Source organism: Syngnathus leptorhynchus, chromosome 11, assembly GCF_054491065.1.
Source record: "Syngnathus leptorhynchus isolate UIUO chromosome 11, UIUO_Slep, whole genome shotgun sequence".
Taxonomy (NCBI): domain Eukaryota; kingdom Metazoa; phylum Chordata; class Actinopteri; order Syngnathiformes; family Syngnathidae; genus Syngnathus; species Syngnathus leptorhynchus.
This window is the reverse complement of record NC_141205.1, coordinates 12,127,156-12,152,509: the sequence shown is the minus strand read 5'-3', so window position 1 is coordinate 12,152,509 and position 25,354 is coordinate 12,127,156. Positions and strand designations below refer to the sequence as shown.

At 48.7% G+C, this 25,354-nt stretch overlaps 2 protein-coding genes across 3 annotated transcripts in view; one reads left to right on the top strand and one right to left on the bottom strand.

Moving 5' to 3' along the window:
• Nucleotides 1-11,390, top strand: part of grip2b (glutamate receptor interacting protein 2b) — a 19,266-nt gene extending 7,876 nt beyond the window's left edge. Inside the window, exons 2-24 of the mRNA XM_085923885.1 lie at nucleotides 2,954-3,089; nucleotides 3,159-3,304; nucleotides 3,436-3,522; nucleotides 3,742-3,817; nucleotides 5,287-5,432; nucleotides 5,538-5,685; nucleotides 5,748-5,893; nucleotides 5,989-6,135; nucleotides 6,205-6,357; nucleotides 6,433-6,619; nucleotides 6,718-6,863; nucleotides 6,935-7,015; nucleotides 7,281-7,344; nucleotides 7,533-7,678; nucleotides 7,853-7,997; nucleotides 8,067-8,206; nucleotides 8,391-8,594; nucleotides 8,821-8,980; nucleotides 9,100-9,214; nucleotides 9,356-9,512; nucleotides 9,633-9,844; nucleotides 9,934-10,080; nucleotides 10,259-11,390. Coding sequence (XP_085780011.1) covers nucleotides 2,954-3,089; nucleotides 3,159-3,304; nucleotides 3,436-3,522; nucleotides 3,742-3,817; nucleotides 5,287-5,432; nucleotides 5,538-5,685; nucleotides 5,748-5,893; nucleotides 5,989-6,135; nucleotides 6,205-6,357; nucleotides 6,433-6,619; nucleotides 6,718-6,863; nucleotides 6,935-7,015; nucleotides 7,281-7,344; nucleotides 7,533-7,678; nucleotides 7,853-7,997; nucleotides 8,067-8,206; nucleotides 8,391-8,594; nucleotides 8,821-8,980; nucleotides 9,100-9,214; nucleotides 9,356-9,512; nucleotides 9,633-9,844; nucleotides 9,934-10,080; nucleotides 10,259-10,399 — 3,230 coding nt within the window. The 3' untranslated portion in view covers nucleotides 10,400-11,390. The remainder of the gene's footprint in view (nucleotides 1-2,953; nucleotides 3,090-3,158; nucleotides 3,305-3,435; nucleotides 3,523-3,741; nucleotides 3,818-5,286; nucleotides 5,433-5,537; nucleotides 5,686-5,747; nucleotides 5,894-5,988; nucleotides 6,136-6,204; nucleotides 6,358-6,432; nucleotides 6,620-6,717; nucleotides 6,864-6,934; nucleotides 7,016-7,280; nucleotides 7,345-7,532; nucleotides 7,679-7,852; nucleotides 7,998-8,066; nucleotides 8,207-8,390; nucleotides 8,595-8,820; nucleotides 8,981-9,099; nucleotides 9,215-9,355; nucleotides 9,513-9,632; nucleotides 9,845-9,933; nucleotides 10,081-10,258) is intronic.
• Nucleotides 11,391-12,868: 1,478 nt separating this feature from the next.
• Nucleotides 12,869-24,913, bottom strand: LOC147049606 (sodium- and chloride-dependent taurine transporter-like). 2 transcript variants are annotated; one of them, XM_085923310.1, is made up of 15 exons: nucleotides 24,679-24,913; nucleotides 20,918-21,147; nucleotides 20,716-20,850; nucleotides 18,540-18,628; nucleotides 18,274-18,419; nucleotides 17,863-17,995; nucleotides 17,659-17,793; nucleotides 17,482-17,585; nucleotides 17,291-17,415; nucleotides 17,090-17,202; nucleotides 16,782-16,919; nucleotides 16,130-16,232; nucleotides 15,946-16,046; nucleotides 15,677-15,866; nucleotides 12,869-15,593 (listed from the first exon to the last, which is right to left on the bottom strand). In XM_085923310.1, exons 2-15 carry the CDS (start codon nucleotides 21,144-21,146, stop codon nucleotides 15,274-15,276), a joined length of 2,061 nt encoding a protein of 686 aa, XP_085779436.1. In that variant the 5' UTR covers nucleotide 21,147; nucleotides 24,679-24,913; the 3' UTR covers nucleotides 12,869-15,273. The 2 variants fall into 2 exon arrangements, with proteins under 2 accessions (XP_085779436.1, XP_085779437.1); XM_085923311.1 differs by having other exon boundaries at nucleotides 15,293-15,593; nucleotides 15,677-15,847; nucleotides 24,679-24,912.
• Nucleotides 24,914-25,354: the final 441 nt, after the last annotated feature.

The following is a 25,354-nucleotide window of genomic DNA, read 5'->3' as shown; positions in this document are numbered from 1 at the left end:
TTATTGGCTTATCTCTCGTGTTTTCCATGCAAATTCCTCAAATAATTTCTCATGTCTTCCCTTCTAATTTGACGTTGGTTGGTGAAATTCACTTTAGTAGGCCGATTCCACAGTTTTGCTGTCTAATTTCTGTTGATTGTTATCATTTCTTGGCTAATTCCATATGTTTGTTGACTAATTTCTCATCCACGTTTGCATACCAATCCACAATATTATTGGGAAATGTATTTTGATTTGCTGTCAATCTGCCAGCTAAAGTCACATTTGCTTGCTAATTTCTTGTGTTTTCTGACAAATTTCACATTTTGTTGTTAATTATGCATTTTAATTGGCGACTTTCTCAATTCTGAGGTTAACTGGCTAATTCTACATGAGAGTCATAGATAGCTAGTTTGGTAGGGTGGTGGTTGATCAGTGGCTAGTTAGTTAGGCGGGGTTTTGGGAAGGTTACGGTATGTGGTTGGATACTTTGATGATGAGGTAGTCGGCTCATAGTGAAGTAGGTGGGCAGGTCGGTGGATAGCTGAGGATTTAGCTTGGTAGGCAATGTTTTAGGTTGGGTCAGTAGATGGTTTGACAGTTTAGTTAGGCTATTTTAAATGTGTTACGTTAGCAGCTAATAGAGCAGCGCTAGCGTAGTGACGCGCATTTGAACGAGCACGTGTGGGGTTATTAACCAAACGAGTCCAGTGTCGTCCTATTTCGTGCACCAGCGAGCATAGCGGGAGCAAACAAGTCAACCTGGGCGATGGCTCCTTTTTGTTGCACACAAACACTCACTCAGCCTCGGGGGAAATCCGGCCTGATCGATAGATTGGCTAATGAAGCCGCTAATGAGGTGGTTTCATCTCAAACTGAGCATCATGGCACGCAGCACACCAAGGAGGGGGACCATGTCGCTTTGTTGATTGTTCCCTTGCTCCCTTTCTTTCCTTCCTCACATCTTTGCAATCTTTCATTCATATCCTGGCATCTACTCATCTCTTAATTCTCGCATCATTCCTTCCTTGCATACTTCCGCTCTCACATACTTCCAAACTTGCATGGTTGTGTCCTTCCATTCTGATGCCTTCACATCCTCCACACTCGTTATTGACAAGTTTGCATCCTTCCTTCCTTGCATCCTCACTTGCGTTCCATCCTCTCATTCTCTTCCATCCACGCTCATTTGTTTGCCTTGTCATTGGCGTTTCCTGCGCTGGGGAATGTTTCTCCCTGGCTTCAAAGCGGCGGCCAGCAGAAGAAAGCAAAAGACGAGAACGAGAGCATGTCGCCCTGCGTGTGTTTTTATTTTGGGCGACTCTCTGAAGTTTCATTTGTCTTCCCGCCACATGTGACACGTGTAGACAAAAAGAGCAACATGTGATCTGGATTGATGACGGCGCTCTCCGCATCCAACAGCCCAAACTCAGAGAACCGTGAACCAGCAGCACCCCCCATTCCGATACATCGGGCTGCAATTAAGCACAGCACAAAAGCCATTAGGCTTCTTAATTACTGCTTGTTCTTTCCATTGGCCTGCTTACCGTGGGCGGCACGCGTCTCACAGGAGAGCGAGCGAGCGAGAGAGCGAGAGAGCGAGAGAGCGAGCGCCTGTGTGTTTGCACGTGCATGTGTGAGCGTTCGTGCGTGCGTCAACATGAGTTAACCACAGTGGCGCTTTGTGTGGACGCTGGCTAATTACATGTCACTTTTGCCACTTTCAGCATCATAATGACTGTAATCAAGCGCTTTTGCGTTCACTGTGTAAAGTTCTCGAAAGAGTTTTACATAAAACCAAAGTAGCTTTTCTTCAAACGATTGGGTTGTTTATTCTCTTCTGGGTAAGATGGAAAAGTCATCGATAGGACCCGAGGGTCAGTCTTCTTTGAAGTTGGGGATGGAAAGGAGCCAAGGATATGAAGATGTTATCTTGCAAGGATGTCAGAAGCTGTGGCTATGTGAGCTTTCAAAAGTTAGGATACGCGCCAGTGAGGTTACAGGGAGGCAAGGATGTAAGGCCGCGAGGACGTGAGGATGCAGGGGAGGATTTGTGAGAATGTTTGGAGGACGCCAGGAGGCTTGGAGGCTGAGCATCGAGAAGGATGTGCGCTTGTGAGGTGAAGAGAGGAACCCGTGCACTGATGTGATAATGGAAGGTTGCAAGAGTACGGGATGTGAGTGATCTAGGAAATGAGGATGCGAGCATTTGACAATGAAGGAGAGTTGGAGGGAGGTGTGGCTCGGCGTGCGAGGCTTTGCTGACAACCACTTGATAAAGTGCTCGGAGACGCTCCTCATATTTCAACGAGTAACTAGTCCTACCTCAACATTTCAACACATGTTACGTAAATGTGAGGTAACTGGTATCCAGTTCCTTAACCAAACATTGAGTGGCATGTGTGTGTGCGTGAGAGAGAGAAAAAAAAAAACGATCCAAGCATTTGTCCTTTGCAAGCAGTTGTCACTGGTGTCCTCAGCATGGCGTTGGAAGTGCGCTCCCTCACGGCTTGTGTGCGTGCTGCTGTTGTATGCAGAAGATGCACCGTATGGAAAGACCAAGGAGGTCTCTGGACCAGAACACACCGCCACCTTGAGGAGACACAGTATACCAGGCATGTAGCATGCACGCTCATCTGTGTGTGTGTGGGAGAGTTAATCTCTCGACGAGTACACTCCACTTTTATGCAAATATGACACCCAGTGGGATTCTACAGTGAATACTGCAGTGCACTTTTTTGGGAGGGGAAGCACCTCACTGATCCTGAATGTTGCCTCGAGTGATTCAGCTCATTTTGCTAATCTCTAACAGCAACGCTCCAGCTCACCTGGTTTGTGTTTGTGTGTGTGTGTGTGTGTGTGTGTGTGTGTGTGTGTGTGTGTGTGTGTGTGTGTGTGTGTGTGTGTGTGTGTGTGTGCGTGTGTGTGTGTGAGGGCATATGTTTGGTTTTGTACGCGTGTGCGTTTTGCTTAGAAGCACTGCGGGGGGTGACGATGGTGGAGTTGGTGAAGAAGGAAGGCAGCACGCTGGGCCTGACCATCTCGGGAGGAACCGACAAGGACGGCAAGCCGCGGGTCTCAAACCTGCGGCCAGGCGGGCTGGCCGCTCGGTACGTACGCGCGCGCGTACGCGGGAGGGCGGACGAGGGCGTGGACACGATGGCTGTTGTGAACTGCAGGAGCGACCAGCTGAACGTGGGCGACTACATCAAGTCGGTCAACGGCATCAACTTGACCAAACTGCGCCACGAGGAAATCATCAGTCTCCTCAAAAACGTGGGAGAACGAGTCCTGCTGGAGGTGGAGTACCAGTTGCCGCCCACAGGTGTGCGCGCACAGCAAGGTTGTTGAGGGCACGCAACCAAAAGGCATCAAGTCATTGAAAAGCACAAATTCATTCCAAAAACCAGCCAAAACTACAAACGAATTCTTCAATGTTTTATTTTCTTCTCATAGCACCAGACAGCACGTCAGATGTGATCTCCAAAACCATCGACATCTGTTTGCAGAAAGAAGGGAGCAGCTTTGGCTTCGTGGTGAGAGGTAAACCAGTCGCAGCACAGAAGAGATGACAAGGTTTTGGGTGGAAATGAGCTCTAACTTGCCAAAAACAAAGAGCTGGAGATCCTAAAACTAACAAGGTTGCTCCCGGTTGTAACTGATGGTCATTGTAAATCGCTAGCCGTCCGTTCGTCCACGCTGTCCTCTCATTTTGTGACCCGTATGCTACGTTATCTTAGCGTCTTGCCTTTCTGTCCCCAGGCGGCAACCACGAAGACTGGCATAAATCGCGCCCCCTGGTGGTCACGTACGTGCGCCCTGGCGGCCCCGCAGACAGGTAAGGTCGCGACGCGAGCGCACACACGCCTGAATGCTTTCATTTATAGGAAGAACAATATGCCAACAACTTCCTCCTCAGCTTCCAACAGCATGACACTGCAAACTATTTTTACTCTGTTGTGTCTTTGAAAGAAAAGTCAAAGTGGGACAGCAGCAACAGAAAAAAGGAAGAGATGATTCCTTTCAAAAGGCATCAGTGCTTTTTGTATTCCCGTTGGTGTAGACGTGCAGACTTTGTCTTTGATGTTTGTTTTTACAAGCCTATGATGACCAGCTTTCATTGGTCTTCATGTGTCTTTGAGGCACCGTTGACCTTTTGATTTCTTCACAATGTCTTTCATAAAGCCAAGCATCTTCAACAGAGCGTTTTCCACCTGCTGGACATTCCTCAAGAGCGACCCGGGCATAAAGACACGGCTTTCGCTACGGCCTCGCTATCTCCTCCTCGAGGCTCAGCTGAGCAAGGAAAATTGCCTCCAAAATGTGGGTCAGCCTGGAGGAAATGTGGCCTTAACGCTGCTTTATATCCCAGCCGAGAGGAAAGTTAAGCCTCACTTTCACGCCCTTAAGAGTTCTGCCGTTGATGAGGAAAAGGCTTAAAAATGTGGAGGAAGAGAACGTCGCGAGAAACAGTGCAAGTGGCAACATTCGTCTGCTGACTGCACTCAAAATGGCAACCGTGTGAAACAAACTTTTTTTTCATTCAACTTCAGAGGCCACTTTGCCTCTAAAATTTAGTAGGCCTGACAGGCATGACTGCCCAAAAGTCGACAGTGGCAGGTTGGCCAAAGCGGGGCCGGCTCTACGCAGTTGCCCCCTCAAACAGATGTCCTGCCCCCTCCAATCAAACTGATAGAAAGACATGTTCATCAGTCCCCTCAGTAAAAACTCCATCAAACCCGTCGTAGCGTCCCATGATATAAATATCATATATCAAAAATGATTAACAACAACGAAAAGAATAGTTCATATAACATTCATATATTTATATATTTGTGCAGTCAAATGGGGAATATGCTGCTCTTTATTTGTTTCTCAAGTGGCATCTAACAGACTGAGGACAAATGAGCGGTATACGTGAAGCCCCGCCCCTCAGTCATGTTAGATTGTTGAAATTGCTTGTTCAAATCTGGATGAAGGATATTTTATTTGACTTCATTTATTTTTCAGTTCCCCCCCCTGAGGGAATGCCACCTTATTGTGGTCAGGGGGGTTGCGTGCCTCAGTGACCCAGCAGAAGCTTTAGTCTTCAGGTGGGACACCCAAGCTGGACAGTTAGTGTAGAGGCCTGATAGAGTGCAATCCACTTCTCCAGGTTGAGATCTGGACACACAGCTAACAACTGCTGTGAAGAAAACAATAACAGTGTTAAAAAAAAAAATCACATTTCTGATGTGCATTCCTACAACCGGCTGGCCCTGGTCCATAGCCTCCATATTTGATCTGCTCGCTACCGTGTGTTTTCAGGGAGGGCACGTTGCGCCCGGGCGATCGCCTGCTCAAGGTGGACAGCGCGCCGCTCCACGGAGCCAGCCACAGTGACGCCCTCAGCGTGTTAGCTCAGTGTGGGCAGGAAGCTCTGCTCCACATCGAGTACGATGTCCCCGTCATGGGTGGGTCCGCACATGACCCAAGCGTGCCCCCAAGACGATTTTGCTCGCCTAGCAATGGAGCGCAATTCCAATCGCTGACACTTGCAAACTTTTTCAATCCAACAGACACGTCGACCAATGCGTCGGGCCCTCTCCTGGTGGAGATGGCCAAGTCTCCGGGGGCCGCGCTCGGCATCACCCTGGCATCGGCCGGCCATCGTGGCAAGCGAGTCGTAGTCATCGAGCGGGTCAAGCCCGGAAGTGTGGCGGACAGGTACGGACGTATCCGCCCCCAAAAAAAAAAAAAATAATCTCGATGACGCTGCTTGCGCTCAGATGCGGAGCGCTGCACGTCGGGGACCACCTGCTGTCCATCGACGGGACGTCCACGGAGCACTGCAATGTCCTGGAGGCCACGCAGCTGCTGGCCAGCACTGGCGAGCTGGTCAGGCTGGAGACGCTCCCCGCGCAGCATGACACCGGTGCAAGATTCACTCTCTAACTTTGAACAAAAGGCAAAGATGCACGTGTCGGGAGAAAAACATGACATTTGCGTGTGTGCGCACATATGTTCCAGTGAAGGTTCACAAGTTGGACCACCCTCACCCTTACTCGTGGGACCCTTGCGCCAACTTGTGTCCACCACCTGCAAACTGTAACGTCAGTGGCGGCCCGCACAAGTCGTGGACCTCCTCCAACAACAACCACCTGGACTACTGCAAGTGTGAGCAGGCACCCTCGAGCGAAGGCGGCCGTGCGCGGTCGAACGTGTCGCCTCCTGTTCTGTCTGCAGCGCTGGTGTCCGCCAATTTCTCGGCGGGCTCCAGCAGCACGTCGGCCCCCAGCAGCCAGGGCTCCAATACGCTCCCGAGGCCAGTCGCCCCCGCCAGCCCTCGGAACTCGCTGCTCAAGCGCAGACACAGAAAGAAGGACCACAAAAGCTCCCGTGAGCCGGTGTCTTCATTTGGCAGCTGCCGACATAAAGATTGCTTAAAAAAAAAAAGTTGTTTGTGTGCGTCAGTGTCGCTGGCGTCCAGTTCGGTGGGTCCGGGCGGTCAGGTGGTCCACGTGGAGACGAGCCAAGTCGTCCTGACGGGGGACCTCCTCAACGGCTTTGGTGTCCAGCTGCAAGGAGGAATCTTTGCCACCGAGACCCTTTCGGCGCCACCGCTCATTCGCTTCATCGAGCCCGACAGCTCGGCCGAGAGGTGAGACCCGATTGCTGCTAACATTGCTAATTAGCTGCGGGGGATCAATGAACACGAAGACATCTTCCATTGCGGGTGACGTCGCCGCCGCTCGGCAGGTGCGGCCTTCTGCAGGTGGGCGACCGGCTGCTGTCCATCAACGGCATCGCCACCGAGGACGGCACCTTGGAGGAGGCCAACCAGCTGCTCCGCGACGCCGCGCTCACCAACAAAGTTGTCCTGGAGATCGAGTTTGACGTGGCAGGTGCGTAAGGCCGACGGGGGCCTGTGACGGGAACCGGACTGACTGCATCCCGTCCCGCCCTGCGCCCGCAGAGTCTGTGGTGCCCAGTAGCGGAACTTTCCATGTCAAACTGCCCAAGAAAAGGGGCGTCGAGCTGGGACTCACCATCAGTGGTAAGAACAAGCTCACGTGGCCAAGTCTTTACTTTTGCTACCTGTAAAAAAAAAAAAAAGACTTCTTTTGGAGGTATCTGCTGTGCCGAGTTAGTTGCTGTGTTGGAAATGTTCTTGGCCAGTTGGTTAGCTCAGTTGGGCTGTCAGAGAATACAATAGCGCCCACATATGGTAAAATAGAGGATCTATTTGGGGAGTGAAACACACTCGCCATCCTGATTCTGAGGCTTCATATATATAGGAAATGTTTTTTGTTTGTCTGCAGCCAATAAAAAGGCAGGAGAGCCTCTCATCATCTCCGACATCAAGAAGGGCAGCATGGCACACAGGTAAGTGTTTGTCCCACCTGGAGACCTCTCTGTCTGTCTGTCTGTCTGTCGCACACTTGGGGTGGAGCGTCCTTTCATTTAAGGAGCTCCTCGCTGTGTGATGGAGCGTGAGGACCTATTTTGTCAGGAAGAAGTGATTATTTGAACTTGTGCGATTCCACTGTCGTCATCATATTGGACTCCTTCAGGACGGGAACTCTAGAGCCGGGTGACAAACTTCTGTCTATTGACAACGTGCGTCTGGAAACCTGCACGTGGGAGGAGGCCGAGAAAATCCTGCAGCAGTGCGAGGAGCTAGTCAAGCTCAAGATCCGCAAGGACGAGGACAACTCGGGTGAGACCTCGGCATCTGCGACCCACTGACAAAAAAAAAAAGCTACTCAGAACCTGGCACTTCAAGCATTTTGTGATAAAACACCATCAATTGACCACACTTGCAATCAAGTTTGAGTCACCATTTTAAATGTTATTATTTAAAGGTGAAACATTTTATGTGTGTGTGTTCCAGAAGAGCAGGAGATGTCTGGCAGCATCATCTACACGGTGGAGCTGAAGCGCTACGGAGGCCCGTTGGGCATCACCATCTCGGGCACGGAGGAACCCTTTGACCCCATCACCATCTCCGGACTGACCAAACGTGGCTTGGCTGAGCGGTACAAGCAATGCAGGCTCCCAAAGTTGACTTTGGAGCTTGGCTCGACACGTTTCCCTCCCTTTGGCAGGACGGGCGCAATCCACGTGGGCGACCGCATCCTGGCCATCAACAGCGTGAGCCTGAAGGGCAAACCCCTGAGCGAGGCCATCCACCTCCTGCAGATGGCCGGCGAAAGCGTCACGCTCAAGATCAAGAAAATGATCGACAGTAAGATGCCCAAAGAGTGTGGCAGCTCTGGAAGTCTCAATTTGGTCAAGCTGGTGGTGGGAGATGAGGTTTTTTTTTCATTTTCATTTTTTTTTTCTCAAACAACTTTTTCCCCCATAGGACTCACTTGGCTTTCCGTTTTTTTCTTCCCCTCGTTCTAATTTCCATTTGCCTTGTCGCTAAGACGCAGACGACAGGAAAGAGAGCGACGCAGACGACGCCACGGAGAACGAGCTGACCGACGGCGAGGACGACAACTTGACCGACTTGATGGCGAGCCAGCAGAGCGGCAAACTGTCAGAACTTTACGCCACCACTATCCCCAGCGTCGACTCTGCCATAGACTCCTGGGATGGCTCCGGACTGGACGCCGGATACTGTAGCCAGGGTAAGGTTGACTGAAAAAGTCATAGAAATGCGAAAAAAAGAGAAATGAAATGTTTTTGTCAAACAAATAAATCTGTAGATTTCCAAGCAGACGGTTTTAATACATCCAGCACGCAACTTCACATACACCGACGGCCATTAACCATCACCCTTTTTCGTCGTCCCAAAACCCTTAACTGTGTGTGTACTTCAGGATATAGTTGAATTGATTTATTTCCGCGGCGCAGGCACGTACAGCCAACACACCTCCACTGGCCACCCTCATGAGTGGCGCAGCGCCAAGCAGCAGCAGGAGCAGGACACCACTTCGTCCCCTGCTGGCTGCCTGAAAAATTACCCCTTCAGCGACGGCGGCTTCAGCGAGGATGAGTGGGGAAAACCGTTGGGGTGAGAGAGAGAGAGAGAGCAAAAGCTGAAGTTCATTCTTTCATCTTCTGAACCGCTTATCCTCACAAGGGTTGCGGGAATATGAACTTTAGCCAACCATAATCCCCCCCCCCCATCAGATTCCTTGGCCAACCGTCAGAGGGAATTTTGCTGGACCCCGACGACAGTTTCTGGTGTCAGGCCCTGGAGGACTTGGAGACCTGCGGCCAATCGGAGCTGCTCAGAGAAATCGAGGTAAGTTACCAGATCGCGTAAAGCCAAATGACAAAGCAATGACACAAACAAATCAAAAATACAGCTAAAACCTCACAAAAGGAAAACAATCACATAAAGTCACACAAAGAAATCCACCATCATGTGATTGGTTTCTGGCAGGCGTCCATCATGACTGGCACAGCCATCAGTTTGGGCGGTGTCAGCAAACCTGCGAGCGATGCCATCCTCAGCCATGGCCGGATGAGCCCCTCGCAGCCAAATTTCCTCCATCAGGGGGCGCTTCTGCACGAGGAGCTGCACCTGCTCCATGATGAAGGTGCGTGAGCCTCACTTAGGCCAATGTCTCTGCACCTTTATTGCACTTCTTTGACATGAAAAGCTAAATTCAGTCAGCATTTTGGCAGCTAACCCATCCACCCCACCCCCCACCTGGCAGATGGTGACCCAGAGTTGCGCTTCCACCCAGACGAACTGTTCCGTGTGGGGACCTGCCTCCTCCGGGATGACATGGCACCACTCCAACAGCACGAGCGGGAGTCCAAGTCCAAGGCCGGCTCCTTGAAGGTTTCTGAGAGGACTTGGGAGTCGCGGCGCATCAAGGAGGAGATGCAAGGGCTGTTGTCGCCCACGCCTCTGGAGTTGCACAAAGTCAGCGGCTGCCGGCTAGCGATGCGAGCGGAAGTTGACAATGGCGCCCGGCCTCACTCACGTCCGTTCGGCTTTGGCGCCCCCTGCAGGTCACTGTGATGAAAGATCCCGAAAGTGACGACTTTGGCTTCAGCGTGTCTGACGGCTTCCTTGAGAAGGGAGTTTACGTCAACATGGTCCGTCCGGACGGACCGGCCGACCGCTCGGGCCTCCGACCCTACGACAGGATCCTTCAGGTGCCGCCCGTCGTCATAGTTTTTCTGATCTCTCGCTCCACACGACTTGACTCCAGTCAGACTTATGACTTTGTTGGCTAAAAGATCTTCCAGATTTGATGTGGTGGATTTGAAGTTTTTTCTATCTTCTTCTATCTATCTTTCTATCTATCTTCTATCTTTTATCTATCTGTTTTAGGTGAACCACGTCAGAACTCGGGACTTTGACTGCTGCCTGGCGTTGCCGCTGATCACGGAGGCCGGCGACCGGCTGGAGCTGGTCATCAGCCGCAACCCACTGGATGGCACCGAGGACAACAGCAGCGCTCTGGACCTGTAGCACGTGCGCTCAGGTCAACGTCACTGTGAGAGGAAAAACAAAACTTTGTTGAGCTGTTCATCTTAAACTGCAGACTTGAAGTTGTCGAATTATTTTCTTTGAACGCCTTCTATGAACAAGGCGATGCGTTTTCAGCCGACAAGCGCCGGCTTTCTCCTCGTGTCGCGAGAACTTTCAGAGTGTCATCTTGAAGGCATTGTACCGTGACGTGGTACAATGCACGCTAAGGGAAAAGGCTTTATGTGCAGTAAGTTTCCAAAAGACAGCTGCCTGTCTCAATGCGTTTGTTCAAGTCGTATTTGTGTCTCAAGACTTCTGTTCAGTTTTGTCCCAATATTTGTGTACGAGCACATTTTAATTTCCGGGCGGGATGAGTCCCAGTATTTTTGTCTAAATTGAAAGATTTTTATCCATGGACGTCCTGCCTGCGGCCGTCCAAATTCTACATGTACAGCTTCATTTGCAGGCTTCTTCTGTGAGGCTTTGCGTTTCCATGCGGAAACTTGCACAATCATGAGGTCGGCCTCAAGAAACTGAAATCCACCAATTGTCTCCCCACCACCACCGTGCCCCCCCCCCCCCTATATTTTTAGTCACACACATTCCTTCCTGCAGCTTTACATCAACATCAAGTGCTACTGTTGACTTCCGGAATGTGGCAATTATTTGAGGATTAGCGGCGCTAAGAGGGACCTGCACGTCTGTCACATGAACTCGTCAGCCTGATCATGCTCACCGCCCACCCCCGCCATGCTTAATGGCACAAACACAAGAAGTCGAAGTTTTGGGCGCACCCCTTCTTCCTAAAAAAACAAGTCAAGAGCAAAAGAAATCGACACATTTACAAATGGAGTTGGCGCACCATTTTGCACCTACCCAAAAAGTATCAAAAGAAAAAAACCATCGAACTAATGCTCAACCTCACATCCTGTGTGTGTGTGTGTGTGTGTGTGTGTGTGTGTGTGTGTGTGTGTGTGTGTGTGTGTGTGTGTGTGTGTGTGTGTGTGTGTGAGAAAACATAAGAAAGCACAAATTGGAAGACTGTAGTGTAAATTGTCATAACCTTTTACATGAAGACATTTTGTAAAGCAAAAAAAAAAAAACAAATCTTGAGAAAAGCCTTCCAAAAGTCTTGCGTTGGTTTTCATGTATCTGTAATGCGTGTGTGTGTTTTTCTATGCATCTTAATGTTCTGGAAGTGAACATTTTCTGGGACTAAAGGATGATCACTGTAAAATATTCAAGTCTCGACTTTGTTTGAATGATATGCGGATGATGTCCTCCAATATTACAAGGGTCATCCTCTATTTAGTGAATTGGCAACTTGATTGGGCTGCTCAGGCGCATGTGCATGTGCATGTGCATGTGCATGTGCATGTGCATGTGCATGTGCATGTGCATGTGCATGTGCATGTGCATGTGCATGTGCATGTGCATGTGCATGCTTTGGCCACCTCGGGGTAGCATAACCAAGACATTCAATATTGACTAGAAATAGTCGTTTTTTGCAGATGACACAGCCACTTCAAAGCTGAAAGCCCGCTCAGCCACTTTTTTGTTCACACGTCCAATGATCTTTTGCAGCAATCCCGCTCAAAGAAAAAGAACAAGTTTTTTTTGTCTGCGTTATTCATATGAACTCATATACGTCGGATGGAATGTGTGTGTTGTTTTTGACGGGATGACATTGAAGCACTCAAAATCAGGAAAGCTTCTTCCTCAAACAAGATTGGGTTTTTCAAAGGTGTCATTTTGCCTCTGTAAAGTTCCCTGTTAGAAAATAGTTTTATACCACCAACTTTACTTCCCACCAAACGGCGTTTAGAAAGCTGGCTGGGGAAGCTGGCGACCAGCCAGCCATCAGATCAAAGTTGCAGCGGCAACATTTGTTCCCCTTTTATTTCTTTTGAGTTTAAAAGTCCATCCATCCATCCATCCATCCATCCATCCATCCATCCATCCATCCATCCATCCATCCATCCATCCATCCATCCATCCATCCACGTAGTGTTTCAAACTAGGGTTAGGATGTCAAATGAGCCCCTCCGTGAGTCGTCACCTTATCGTGGTGGAGGGGTTTGCGTGCCCCTATGATCCTAGGAGCCATATTGTCTGGGGCGTGAGTTTTCTCCGGCCATTCTAGTTTCCTCTCACATCCCCAAAACATGCACGCTAGGCCGATTGAGCATTCCAAATTGTCCCTAGGTGTGAGTGCGAGTGCCATTGGTTGTTGGTCTCAATGTGCCCTGCGATTGGATGGCAGCCGGTTCAGGGTGTCCCCCGCCCACTGCTGGGATATGCTCCAGCCCGCCTGCAACCTTGCACTAAAGATAATGATTGGATGGATGTCAAATTAGGGTTAGGGTTTCAAACTAGAATTTTAAATCAGTGTTAGGGTTTCAAATTAGGGTTTCATTCCAGGGTTAGGGTTTAAATGACATACAAATCAGTTTACATGACAAAGCAAACTGCCAGGATGTTTTTTAATCAATAAACAACAAAAAACAAAGTACACATTTTGAAACCTGTTCGATACTTCTTTTCAAGCTTACAGAAAGGTGGAAGGTAACAAAAGCTGGTTGAAAACGGTTGTCACTTTCTCATGACGGATGTTGCCACGGAAACCCAGAACGGGCTGAGCATAAGACGACGACGACGACGGCGATGATGAAAAGTAGTGCGATGTGCTTCAACGTGAAAGTATCATCAAACCAGTGGAACGTTTGAAGGGAAAGCTCGTTAGCAACACTCGTTGGCGCCACTCAGTGTTGGTAACGTGGATTGAAATCACAAAGATTACCAGTCAAAAAAGCAACAAAAACCTCAAAACATTGATGTAAACTAACATAATCATATATTTTAGGGACGTGAATTCCTTTGAGGGGAAAAAGCAGCGATGAACTCTTTGGGTAGCACACATCACAATGTCAAGCATTTACTGAACGAAATGACGCCAGTCACATCTGAGTTGAATATTAAGAATGTTTAGCGATGCTAGCATGATGTTAGCTTGGTGTTAGCTTGATATCAGCTTGACATTACCATGTGTGCGCGTTGCTTATTTTCAAGACGGTACGGTACCAAAAAAGTCAACTTGGTAGACCATTTTCAAGATGGTACAGTACCAAAAAAGTCAACTCGGTAGACAAACGTTTTGAGACGTTTCATAATTAGAGCAAGTCTAGCAGATGGCGATGTGGTGGTGAATAATGCACCTATGTCAAATGGGAATAAGACATATTGCAAATCAAAACATTCTTTTGAGGTCATTTTGCCACCGATCAACAAGTCATTGAATTAAAATATGCATATGTGAATGGGGCATACTACAATTCAGCCATTTTTATAAAAACAGTCAATAGTGGTCCAGATTTTCACTCTTTTTGTCCAATTACTTTTTGTGCTAACGCCCACATTACCGTTTTTTGTTTTCACTTTGTTCTAAAATATGATGAACATTCTCAAATTTTCAATACATTTGTCCAAATTGGCAATTTAAACTTTGTGTCCCAATACATTTGTACGGCAGCTTTTATGGCCGGCCATTGTGCGCGTTAAGGTGCATTTCACAACCGGCAGGCATTCCGCTTTGGACTTTTCATACTTACACATTCAGCGCATTCTTTGTTAAAGTATGTTTTTTTTGGCTTTTCACAGCTTTGATTTGTCACATAAAAAATGGTCACCAAGCGCAGAGAAAATATATTTTCCAATTTGGCGCACCAGAGTTGTCCAAACATTGGTTGCGGGGAGATTCTCAAATCAAACTTCTGCCCAAGCGGACTGGAAGCCTTCAGATGTTTGAATGCTGTCAAGTACTTTGATCCATCCATTTTCTGAAGCGCTTAGTCCCCACGGGGGAGCCTTTCCCAGCCGTCATCGGGCAGTAGGCGGGGGACACCCTGAATTGGTTGCCAGCCAATCGCAGGGCACACAGAGACCAACAACCATTCGCACTCGCACTTAGGGACAATTTGGAGTGCTCAATCGGCCTATCAAGCATGTTTTGGGGATGTGGGAGGAAACCAGAGCGCCCGGAGAAAACCCACGCAGGCTCGGGGAGAACATGCAAACTCCACACAGGGAGGGCTGGAGATGGAATCAAACCCGCACCCTCCTAACTGTGAGGCGGACGTGCTACCCAGTGCTCCACCGAGCCGCCCTCAAGTACTTTGAAATGGTTCTCACGCCTCAGGCGACTCCAAATTGGTCCCATCTGGCCAAATTCATGGCCCCCATCCCAATTTGTGGCCCCCAAAGTGCAGTTTCTAATCAGAATGGCTGACGTTTATTGCATTTATGGCAAGATATTTTCACACATGAATGGAATTTTAAAACTTATCGTAGCCCCAATTGTGAGTTGGAATTGTGCAAAAAGGTGCTGCTTCAAGAAAACCAAATGGGTGCCATATTGTAGGGCTCGGGTCCTCCCGTGTTTTGGCATTTTCTATCAATTGGATTTGGGAGGTCAAGACGGGCTGCGTAACCCCGATTCTTATGAGCCCAAATTTCAGGGGGCTGAAAAACGGCCTCACAAGTCCTCTACACTTTTTCATCTTCCAATTTTGTCTGTGCTTTGTTCAAGTTCTCGGCAATGCTGGTTAGAAGTGTCCAATTGGACAGCCCTGGTTTGGACCTTTGGATGATTGTGTAGTAGCGGGTGGGCGCTGCCACTTAAAACACTCTGTGTGCCGTAAACATTCCCACCGTAATCGGCTTTCTTTATGGGATTCAGTCCAACTCTGAACTTTTGATTCCAAGACTCCAATGTCGCCTTCTTGTCCAGAGGAAGAGGAAGAAACTTCCTTCATGAAGTGTTTCTAAAATATTTGCAACTACTTTTTAATTTTCTTCCTTCAAATCCTTTTTTTCCCTCATTCCACCAGACGGAGAAACGGGCGGACAGACTGACGACAAAACAGAAGGCGGCTAGCTAGCGTTAGCTTGAGGAGAAAGAAGCATTTGGGAGGCTGGCGGTAGAGGAGAGCGATCTCATGGAGAACTTTCCATCCCGCGCTCTTCTTTTTTTTTTTTTTTACATCATGGTTTCTACGATGGTGTGGCTGGGGCCCTTCATCAGCAGTCCCTTGTTCCCGTTGGGGTCGGCGTGGTAGCCCAGTTCTCGGGGGCCGCGGTGGTCGGCCGGGCGCGAACTGGCGCCGCCTCGGACCGGGGCGGCCACCGCCTTGATCCTCTGCAACGAGACGGCCGCAAAAAGGTTCATCCCAATACGTAGCCAGCTTGTCGGGCGGCTAAAAGCCCTCCTCCCCGCCTCACCTCGATGAGCGGGCCGTCTGATCGTATGATCTTGATGACCACCACCATAGGGATGCAAATCATGGAGGCCAAGGCCAAGGTCCAGCCCACTCCGATGGCCCAGTCGGGATACTCGTACACTTTGTTGTACGTCAGCGGCTTGTATTTGACCAGAGAGAAGACGAAGCAGCTCTGCGCACACGCAAAGTGTCTTCAGATAATGGAGGGAGTTTGAGCTTTGGGCTCAAGTGACGTCTCGATGAGGGCCAAATGTGCACCGCCTTCCTTACCAAGCACAAGCAGGGAGTGATGACAGACCAGCTCCACTTCATCCAAGGGTTGGGTCTGTAGCCAATCATGTCCTCCACAGCATCGTAAAAGTTATCAGCGCCTGCACAAAAGGTCAAGCACCTTTTGTACACTTGATTCTTCCCAAATGTTAGCAGATGGTTTGTGGCTGCGGGGCGTACTCACCATAAACCCAGGCAACAGCGACACATTCAAAGAATGCCACCCACAGAAGGCACACACCGCTGGCTGCATAGTAGTCAAACAGCTGGAACACGTACATGCCACCCTGAAGCAAACACCAGTTGACAATTTGAGCAAAAAACGCCAGAGCGAGGTCATCCGCAGACACGGAACGCGTCGCATCGCTTTTATGTTGACTTTGGGAATCTTTTCAAACGTTCGCCACATTTTCCGAGGCAAGCATTTTCAACGATGTCTATTTTTTCTTCTTTTGTTTTGACTAGCGGATCTCCGACCTGCCAACGACTACACAATCGTTTCTCTTCATTGGAGGCTCCTAATCTAGAACATAACAAATATGAGAAAAGTCAAGCACTGTCATAAATACTTTGACTTTTTTTTTTTGCGTGTGTGATAAAAGAACCCAAAAAAAAAAGTGATTGACAAGGGAAACAAAATGAACTTAGTACAACTACTGTCATAAATACTCGCACGTCTGTGCGGTGGTTAAACAGACAGCGCAGATAATACTCAAGGTGACAGACATCTGACTGATTCCTTCAAGGCAACGACATTTACGAGATTCTCCCGCGACTGCCGAAGCGGTTTGGCCACGCGGGCAGAAAGCCGAGCCCGGCGTCCTCAGCTGCGTTACCTTGGTGACCATGGTGAGTGCCAGCAGGTAGCTGATGCAGCACATGATAGCGATGAAGACCTCTCTGCGGTAACCCTTCCGTAGGAAGGACGGATACAGATCCACCAGTGATGTGATCTGCCCTTCCACCTCCACAAACTGCAAGCACGCACACACACAATACATTGAAGCTTGCACAACCTCCGCCGAGGATCCCGCTGTGGCCTTTTGTGAGTTTAAGTCACGGTTTCAAGCACAACACAAAAAGAGCTTTGAACCCAACTGCAACTGGATGGCCACAAGCATTTTTAGGCAAGGGGATGGCTAACCTGACTGTCGAGGCCAAGCAGCAGGAGCATGATGAAGAAGAGGATGGCCCAGAGTGTGGGGAAAGGCATCATGGTTACGGCTTTGGGGTAGGCAATGAAGGCCAAGCCGGGACCTGAGGGGTGCAAACGGCAAAAGGCGGCAGGAAGCGGGCATTCCATCAGAATCAGGTGAGCCAAAGTCACAAAACGAGCAAAGTTTACCTGACTCAGCCACGTCCGTAATGTCCACACCTTGCTCTTGTGCCATAAAGCCCAGGACGGAAAATATTGCAAAGCCCGACACAAAACTGGTACCGCTGTTGAGGGCTCCCAGCAGCAAACAGTCCCTGTGACACGTGTCATCAATCCATCGCTTCTTCATCGATCGTACGAGCGGGAGGCTCTGTACCCACCTGTAGCAGTTGTATTTGTACTTGTTGTAACTGCCGAGGGACGTCATGGCACCCAAACAGATAGCGTAGGAGAAGAAGATCTGGGTGCCGGCGTCGATCCACACCTGAGAGAGGAGCAGGGGGACACGTCGGCGGGGCAGCCTCGTAACAGGCTCGCCGAAACGCACCGGCCCATACCTCGGGGTCCTTGAGCCGGGTGAGGTCGGGGTACAGGTAGAACTTGATGCCCTCAGTGGCCCCGGGCAAGGTGACGCCACGAATCAACAAAACAATGAGCATGACGAACGGAAAGGTGGCCGTGATGTACACCACCTGAAGGCAAGGCAAGATCACAAGTCGTGAAGGAGGCATGACGTCCACGTGTCGTTGTAACGTCCTAACCTTCCCGGTGGACTTGACGCCCTTCCAGATGCAGAAGAAGCAGATGACCCAGACCAGCAGGAGACACAGAGCCAGGTCCCACTTGATGGGGCCCATCTCCTCAATGCCGCCGCTGATGCCCAAAACTTTGCGTCTGTGCCACAGGAAGACCACACATGTTAACATGGGAAGCGCCAAGCCCAACTCGGATTTGAAGGTTAGCCCTGCCTAGGCCATAAACAGATTACACAAACCTGAACCCCAAATCAGAAGCCACAAACCATAACCCAACCCGCAAGACGAAACCATTATCTTTCACTAAGTCAAACCCTGAAGCTAAGGTAGCTACCCAAACCCCAAGCCACAAACCTTAATCCAAAATCCCAACAGGAATAAATCCCCAAAGACAAAGCTAAGGCCTAAATTACGTACTCCCAGAACTCTGTGACGGGGGAGGTGAAGTTGGAGAAGTTGGAAGGCAGCCAGAGGCTTTTGTTCTTGCGGTAGGTGTCCTCGATGCAGCGTTCCGTGTTCCAGGGCTGGTTGCACTTGGCCCACGGCAGCTCAGGCTGGAAACACTGACGGTGCAAAGATTTCAGAAAACATCTTTGCAGCTTGGACTTTATACACCGACTTGGACTCAATTATGCCGTCGGAGGCAATACGTTCCTTTCCATGTGGATGCGCGCGGGTCGTACCTGGAATAGGTAGTAGAGTCCCCAGGCCAGGATGACAATGTAGTAGATGTTCAGCAGGGACACGATGACGATAGAGGCGTAGCCGATTCCTGCAAGGACACCGGGAGGGACGCCGGTGCGTTTGGAGACAGCGTCAGTGGAAGGCTCACCGAGCTCACCGTGTGGAGCACGGCGCAAACATCAAGCAATCGAATACATTGACAAACTGCACCCCATGAGACTTGCCAACCTAAAAGCAACGCGAAGCAGCCACACGCAAGGGGGGGGGGAGGGGCTTGTCAGATTTTGCCATGGCTGCCACTGGCCACAATTTACCTGGCCAGCATGAAGTGCAACTTGCTCAGCGGCTTTGAAAGGCGCGCCCGTTTGAGCACTTCTCAAAGACGCTGCGCGTCGACTGAGCGTTATTGACGAGTCGTCGACGCTGCGCGTCGACTGAGCGTGATTGACAAGACCTTGAATGTCTCGTTATTAAATGTCAGCCTTTCTTCTATCAGCTGCTCTCGACCAATCTGTCACTGGAGCAACATCTTGCGCCATCAGAGCAAAGAAGTCACTTGTGACCTGCAAACAAGACAGAATGTTATTGCTCGGAAGAACGTCCTCCAAGGTTCTTTGTGCCATCTGTCTGCATGTGTGAGTCCGTGGGTGCACTTGTGAGTCTTTGTGTACCGACGCTCACATGACCTGATACTGATCAAACGCAGGCGCTCACACACACACACACACACACACACACACACACACACACACACACACACACACACACACACACACACACACGCACGCAGTGTGGTCCTCCATGAAGTCACTGACATCACCACCTCAGTTGACCTTGTACGTGTTGAGCAAATAACATGTTCCTCCACAATTGAATTTGCCGCAAACTCAGCTACCGTGAGAAAAATGCTAATAATACATTTTATTTGGATGGCACTTGATATGCCATAGGAATCTCAAAGTGCTAAGAAATTGCATCCATGTCTGACTATCCTTTGTAGCCCAAGAATACACCAAGTCTGATGGTGAATGCAGCACCAAACTCAAACCTGGATTCTCCACTACTAGCATACTCACTCACTCACTCACTCACTCACTCACTCACTCACTCACTCACTCACTCACTCACTCACTCACTCACTCACTCACTCACTCACTCACTCACTCACTCACTCACTCACTCACTCACTCACTCACTCACTCACTCACTCCCTCCCCCTCTCTTTCTCCTCTCTCCCCCTTTTGGTCTCTCCCTTTTTCCACCCGCTCCATCGTTGTGATACGGTGGCACTCTGTTGCCTTGGCAACCGTGATCCAGGACAATCTGTGAATCGTGTCGGGCGGCAGTGCGTGTTTGCGCCTGCATACTGAAACCAAGCCAATCAAAGGAGCGACCAAACGCCGTCCCGTCGGCGTGAATATTGTAAAGAGCAATCAAAGGCGTCATGAATATTAACCACTTGGCGCCGAGCAGACGCGAGTGATGAATATATTAACCCAATTTTTGCTACGGGGGAGGGGAAGAAAGTGTGAGCGAGATGACGAGACACACGCTGTAAGGCGAGGATCAAATTGGCCTTTTCAGAAGGAGCCCAAAACCAGGCCACGGCGTCGCCTGGCAACAGCCACTGCTCCGTCGGAGCAGAGGACGCGTAACACGAGTAGGCTCCGAGAAGGCCGTGCAAGTCTTTGCGCTCGCCATCGGCGGCGCAGCTGTCATTTCGACGAGCGAAGCTCTTTTTTGCAAATCGACCAATTGGAAATGGAGTATGAGTAACCGAGCCTAATGCAAACCTGAACGCCAAAACAACAACAACAACAACAAAAACTCCTATTCTAAAGATTTCATGGAAACAAACGTAGCCCTGACCACTTCATCCTCTAAAACCAACCCAGGAAAGCCAAATCTTAAATGCCCAAGCTAAAATGTTCCAATCCATTTTCTGTTTAAGAAGCCCACTTCCTAAACCGACCAGAACATCAAGTCCAGATTTAGCCCAAACCCAAATAGCACAATTTAAAGGATGTGCGTTGGTCGGAGGGAGCGTTCCAAAATGCCAAATGTGTCCCTGAGAGACAAAAACCTGAGCTCCAGGCTCCTTGCAACGGCCATTCAGGAAGGGTGCTTCAAAAGTGGCGGCCACACATCATCTTGGTTCCATTGAAGAGAACTTACCCGTGAAGATGGGGCACAGCTTCCCCCAGCAGGTGATGCCGCCCTCTGAGGTGAACTGGCCCAGCGCCACCTCTAAGAAGAAGACCGGCAGGCCTCCACCAAACAGGAAGATGAAGTAGGGGATGAGGAAAGCGCCTGCAAGGCACAGGTGGTAAAAAGCTCACTCGCTCGATAAGAGAGCGGGCGCCGTGAGCTTACTTACCTCCGCCGTTCTTGTAGCAGAGGTAGGGGAAGCGCCAGACGTTGCCTAAACCGACAAATCCTCCAGCCACCGACAAAACAAAGTCCAGCTTGCTGGCCCACTTCTCTCGCTGGGGGTGTTTGCCCTCAGCCTCGTCTTCGGGCCGCGTTCCGGGACTCTTGCCAGGAGACGGCTTGAGCGTGTCTTTGTGGAAGTCCTTCAGGCATTGGAGCTTTTCCTTCTGAGCCATTCTGGAGACAAACAAGCAAAAAGAGTGTCGCAACCCAGGCAACTGACCGACAGTGAGGATGTACGCTATTTTTACTCTCCGGTCCCCAAATAGATGAATCGACCTGTCACAAAAACATTTTTTTGGTTTTATTTGGAGAAAAAAAAATGTCATCATAAGTTAGCAAAACATTTGCTGATGACGACAACGTGTTACGAAACGTTCACCTTACCGCTTGGATGTCTTTATATTAAATATTAGTATTATTAATTATTACTGATATTATACTAAATATGAAAGGCTCAAAGTTTCAGACTTGTAAGACACCTGCTAGACTTTCTGTTGACTTTGGAGCCCCAAAGCAAATTGTTGAAAACAGCTTTCATCAAAGCGTTTTGCCTTTTCCTTATTATTACACTGGTGAAGTGATTGTGAGGCATTACTTGCCTTTCATTTCAAGCGGCTGCTATGTGTGAAGGTATAGCGTCGTGTTTCAAATGTCGGCACACTCCTTTTCAAATGTGACCAAACTAATAAGTGGCCATCTTTGTGCATCTTTGTAACATTTACACTTTTGGCTCAGCGTTTTCGGGCTTTGACTCTTCTAGCGGGCTTTTTGCGTGGCTCGGGTGGGAACACCAATAGCGTCCAAAGTGTTTGGCGCTTCTGGGCCTCCCCCACGCAAATTAATGATACACCAAAGTGACCTGCTTCCCGACGGTTAATTTATAACCAAACCGTGCGTTTGTGCTCAAACAATGGCCGGCCATTCTGTCTGCTGCTGCTGCTGCTGCACTTCCTGAGGAACTCTGGCAATTCCAAAATGGAGCAGAGGTAATATCGTAACAATTCTTGCGCTTTTTGTCGATGCTAGTAAACAAAAAAAAGTCATATTTGATCCAAAAAAGCTGTCACAATATTCCAAGATTTGAAATCAACATTTATGGATTCAAAACTAATTCATGCAAAGTATAACCAAGTTAGGAGACAAACACGTAGATGAGTCATCATTTTTATTTTGAAATAAATAATAAAGAATTACCTTTAAATTAAAGTGATACTCCGTGAAAAAAAATAGACTAAAACAAAAGTCGTGAAATTATCAGGATATTTAATTTGAAGAAAAAAATGATCATGAGAATTTGCTATCTATTGGATGCATGCACACTAATGCTGTACTGCTTAAGATTACTGTAGGACTAACGTACCAAACAAGCTGCACAGCCGTGAGAACCGCATGATGTGTGTGTTTGTGTATGTGTGTGTGTGTGTGTGTGTGTGTGTGTGTGTGTGTGTGTGTGTGTGCGTGTGCGTGTGCGTGTGCGCGCACACACACACACAAAGCTCTTATATAACGCCCTCCACTATTTTAAGCATGTTTAGTTCCACTGGGCTGAACGAGTACTCAGTCATCATCATCCTCCTCCTCCTCCTCCTCTTGCTCTCAGTTGTCTCATTTTGAGCATCTCCCTCAACGACCACAATCAAAAGTGTCATCTTCCTGCGCTGACATTGCTGACTTTTAAGCAAGCGTTATTTCTGTTCATCGGCTCGGTTCTTCTGCAAGTCTGAAATATGGGAAGGTTCATGCCTTGGGTTGTAGTACCACGTTGTGTCACAATATGCTAGCGGCAGCACTGAGCCTGTGCAGCATCATTCATTCGTTATGACTTTGCTTGTCTTTACAACTAACAGATCTCGGCAAAGATCTGGCATATATATCACAGATATCAGAACCGCTACCTCAGTAAAAATCTTCAAGACACGATCAAAGATGTATTTTTATGAGTTTTTCCTCTCTTTGAGGCCCTGAATTGAAAGTTGCTGTTTGGACTCCACACCAACTGACCAGGATGAGATTGGAGGACAATTGGATGGACAGCTCCGCAAATTTTTGTGTGTGTTGAATGTTGCCCGCTCGGCATCCACGGGAAGGGGGAGCCTCGCGGCAGCTTCTGGAATCCTTCCTTGGCTTGACCTTCAAATAGAGTTTAATGCCGCTTCAAGGACTCTCCTCCATTTTTATTTCTTTATTTTTGTTGTGTTGCTGAGCATTTTTTTCCATTAATCCATCTGAGATACTTTTGGGAAGAAACTAAGTAGATGTTTGTTTTTTTGTTGTTTGCCCACAATGTTTGAGAATGTTTCCTTTGGTTGCAGGCATTGCCGTCTCGAATGATAGGTGGCTACGTAAGTCAATGAAGTTGTTTGTTGGAGAAAAATTGTCAAGGTCTGCTATGGTCTTCGACTCGTTTGGGCTTGTTTAACCTTTGGAGGTCTGCTTTTCCCTCCTTTTACAAACAATTTCTCCCACCTTATGGAGAAGTGCATAGCAGACTTTGATAAGGGCTGTGGTGTCCCAAAATATCACAAGTAGGTTAAGATGTTCCTTCTGCCTTTTATATCTTTTTACACATTTTGCAATGCTTATTATCCAGTGAAGGACGAATGATAAATTGATTTATCTGGGGGATTAAAGGTCCACATTATCAGCAAGGAAGGCCAAGTTGTAACTTCCCAAAGCTTCAGGCGCTTTGCCATAGCATCACGCAAAGAATGCTACATTGCTAGCATTTAGCCAGAAGTATATTCAAACGTATTTGCGAGTGCGTTTGAATCTACTTGAGAGTACCTTGACTTTGATTTCAAGGAAGAGAAAGAGAATGAAAACGAGAGATGGACTATGACAATGGCGGACAATCAAAAGGTCGGACTATAGAGAGACTACATCTTAAGGAGAATGGACTCCAAACAAATCAAACGAGAGCGCGCTAGAGTGACGAGAAGACGTCAGAGAAAAGTCAAAAGGTCTGTGAAACTGAAGGAAAAACAATGAGAGACAATGAGAGACAATGAGAGAGAGAGAGAGAGAGAGAGAGGGAGCAAGAAGAGGGGGAGAGAAAGCAAAAGGGGAAGAGAGAGACAGAGAAGGAACGAGAGAGGGGGGGTGGAGCATTGCCTTTTTCCCTCTTTGTGCTTTGCGCGAGTCCTCATTGGCTTCGTTTAACAACACGATAATCATCATCATCGGCATCATAAGCAGATGAAACATTTTTTCAGACAATCATCATAAATAGTTTAGATCATAGTTTCCCCCCCCCCAAGCTGCCATGTGAGAGATGCCTGTGGGGGGCAAAAAGAAAGTGAAGACAAAGGTCATGCGGGAATACAATGAATCACCATATTTGCATCTAAAATGACAGCCCTCGAGATAAGAGCGCGTTGCTCTCCAGAAAGACAATCTCAAATGAAGACAACCGGCACGCGCTGCCCCCCCCCCCCGCCAAAAAAAAGAGGAGAATGCCAAATGAATGGACCAGCACAAACTGTGTTGCATTCAATTTCACGCCACCAAAACTTGACACAAGAACGTCTATGGAATATTCAATGTCACCTCTCAAAAACAACAAGCAAAAGCGGCGTGCGTGGCATTCAATGTCAACCGCCCCCCCCCCCCCCCCCCCCAAAAAAAAGGACATCAACTATAAACGATGTTACGAATTTAAAAAAAATCAGAACAAGAGGAGAAAGGAGGAGGATGGATATAGCTTACCTGCTGCCTCTTTGAAATTTCTAAATGTTTGTTATGGGGGTGGGGGTGGTCTTCTTTGCTAGATATTTTTTATTGGAAGAAAAAAAAAAAAGAAAAAGTCCCTCTTTGTCCTCCGATGTCAAGACTGAGACGTGAGAGTCTCCCAAAAAGCGGGTCCTCCTTATAAGCTCCTCTCTGTGAACTTTGTCTCCTCCGATTTGGGGGGGGGGGCCGGCGTGATACCATTGCGAGTGGAAAATCACCGGGCCTCCCTCCCCCTCCCCCTCCGCCACCCTCCATCCTCCTCCTCACGGAGCAACAGGAGAGCGGCGGTGCGTTCGCGGCTTCGCGGAATGCCGGCCGTGCGCCGCGATACGTTCTGGCGGCTTGATGGAGGTGGATTGTCATTTACGAGGTGCGCCTGAACGCCCCAGATGCTGCCAGATGCTGCATCACCGCCACAGGGGCAGGTGCACGGAGGGAAAGGAGCTAGGTTCAAAAGTCAGAATCAATAGATAGATACATGTGCAAAAACCTACAAAAACAAAGACAGCCGATATGTGGTCACGCCAGATTTTGCATGCAAACGTCACAGGTGACAAATCAAGTTTGCACAGTAATGTTGAGGTTTCCCCCGGAAATGTTGACTTTCAAATGTGAGATAGGTTTCGTATGTACTATGTTTCAACAAACCAGA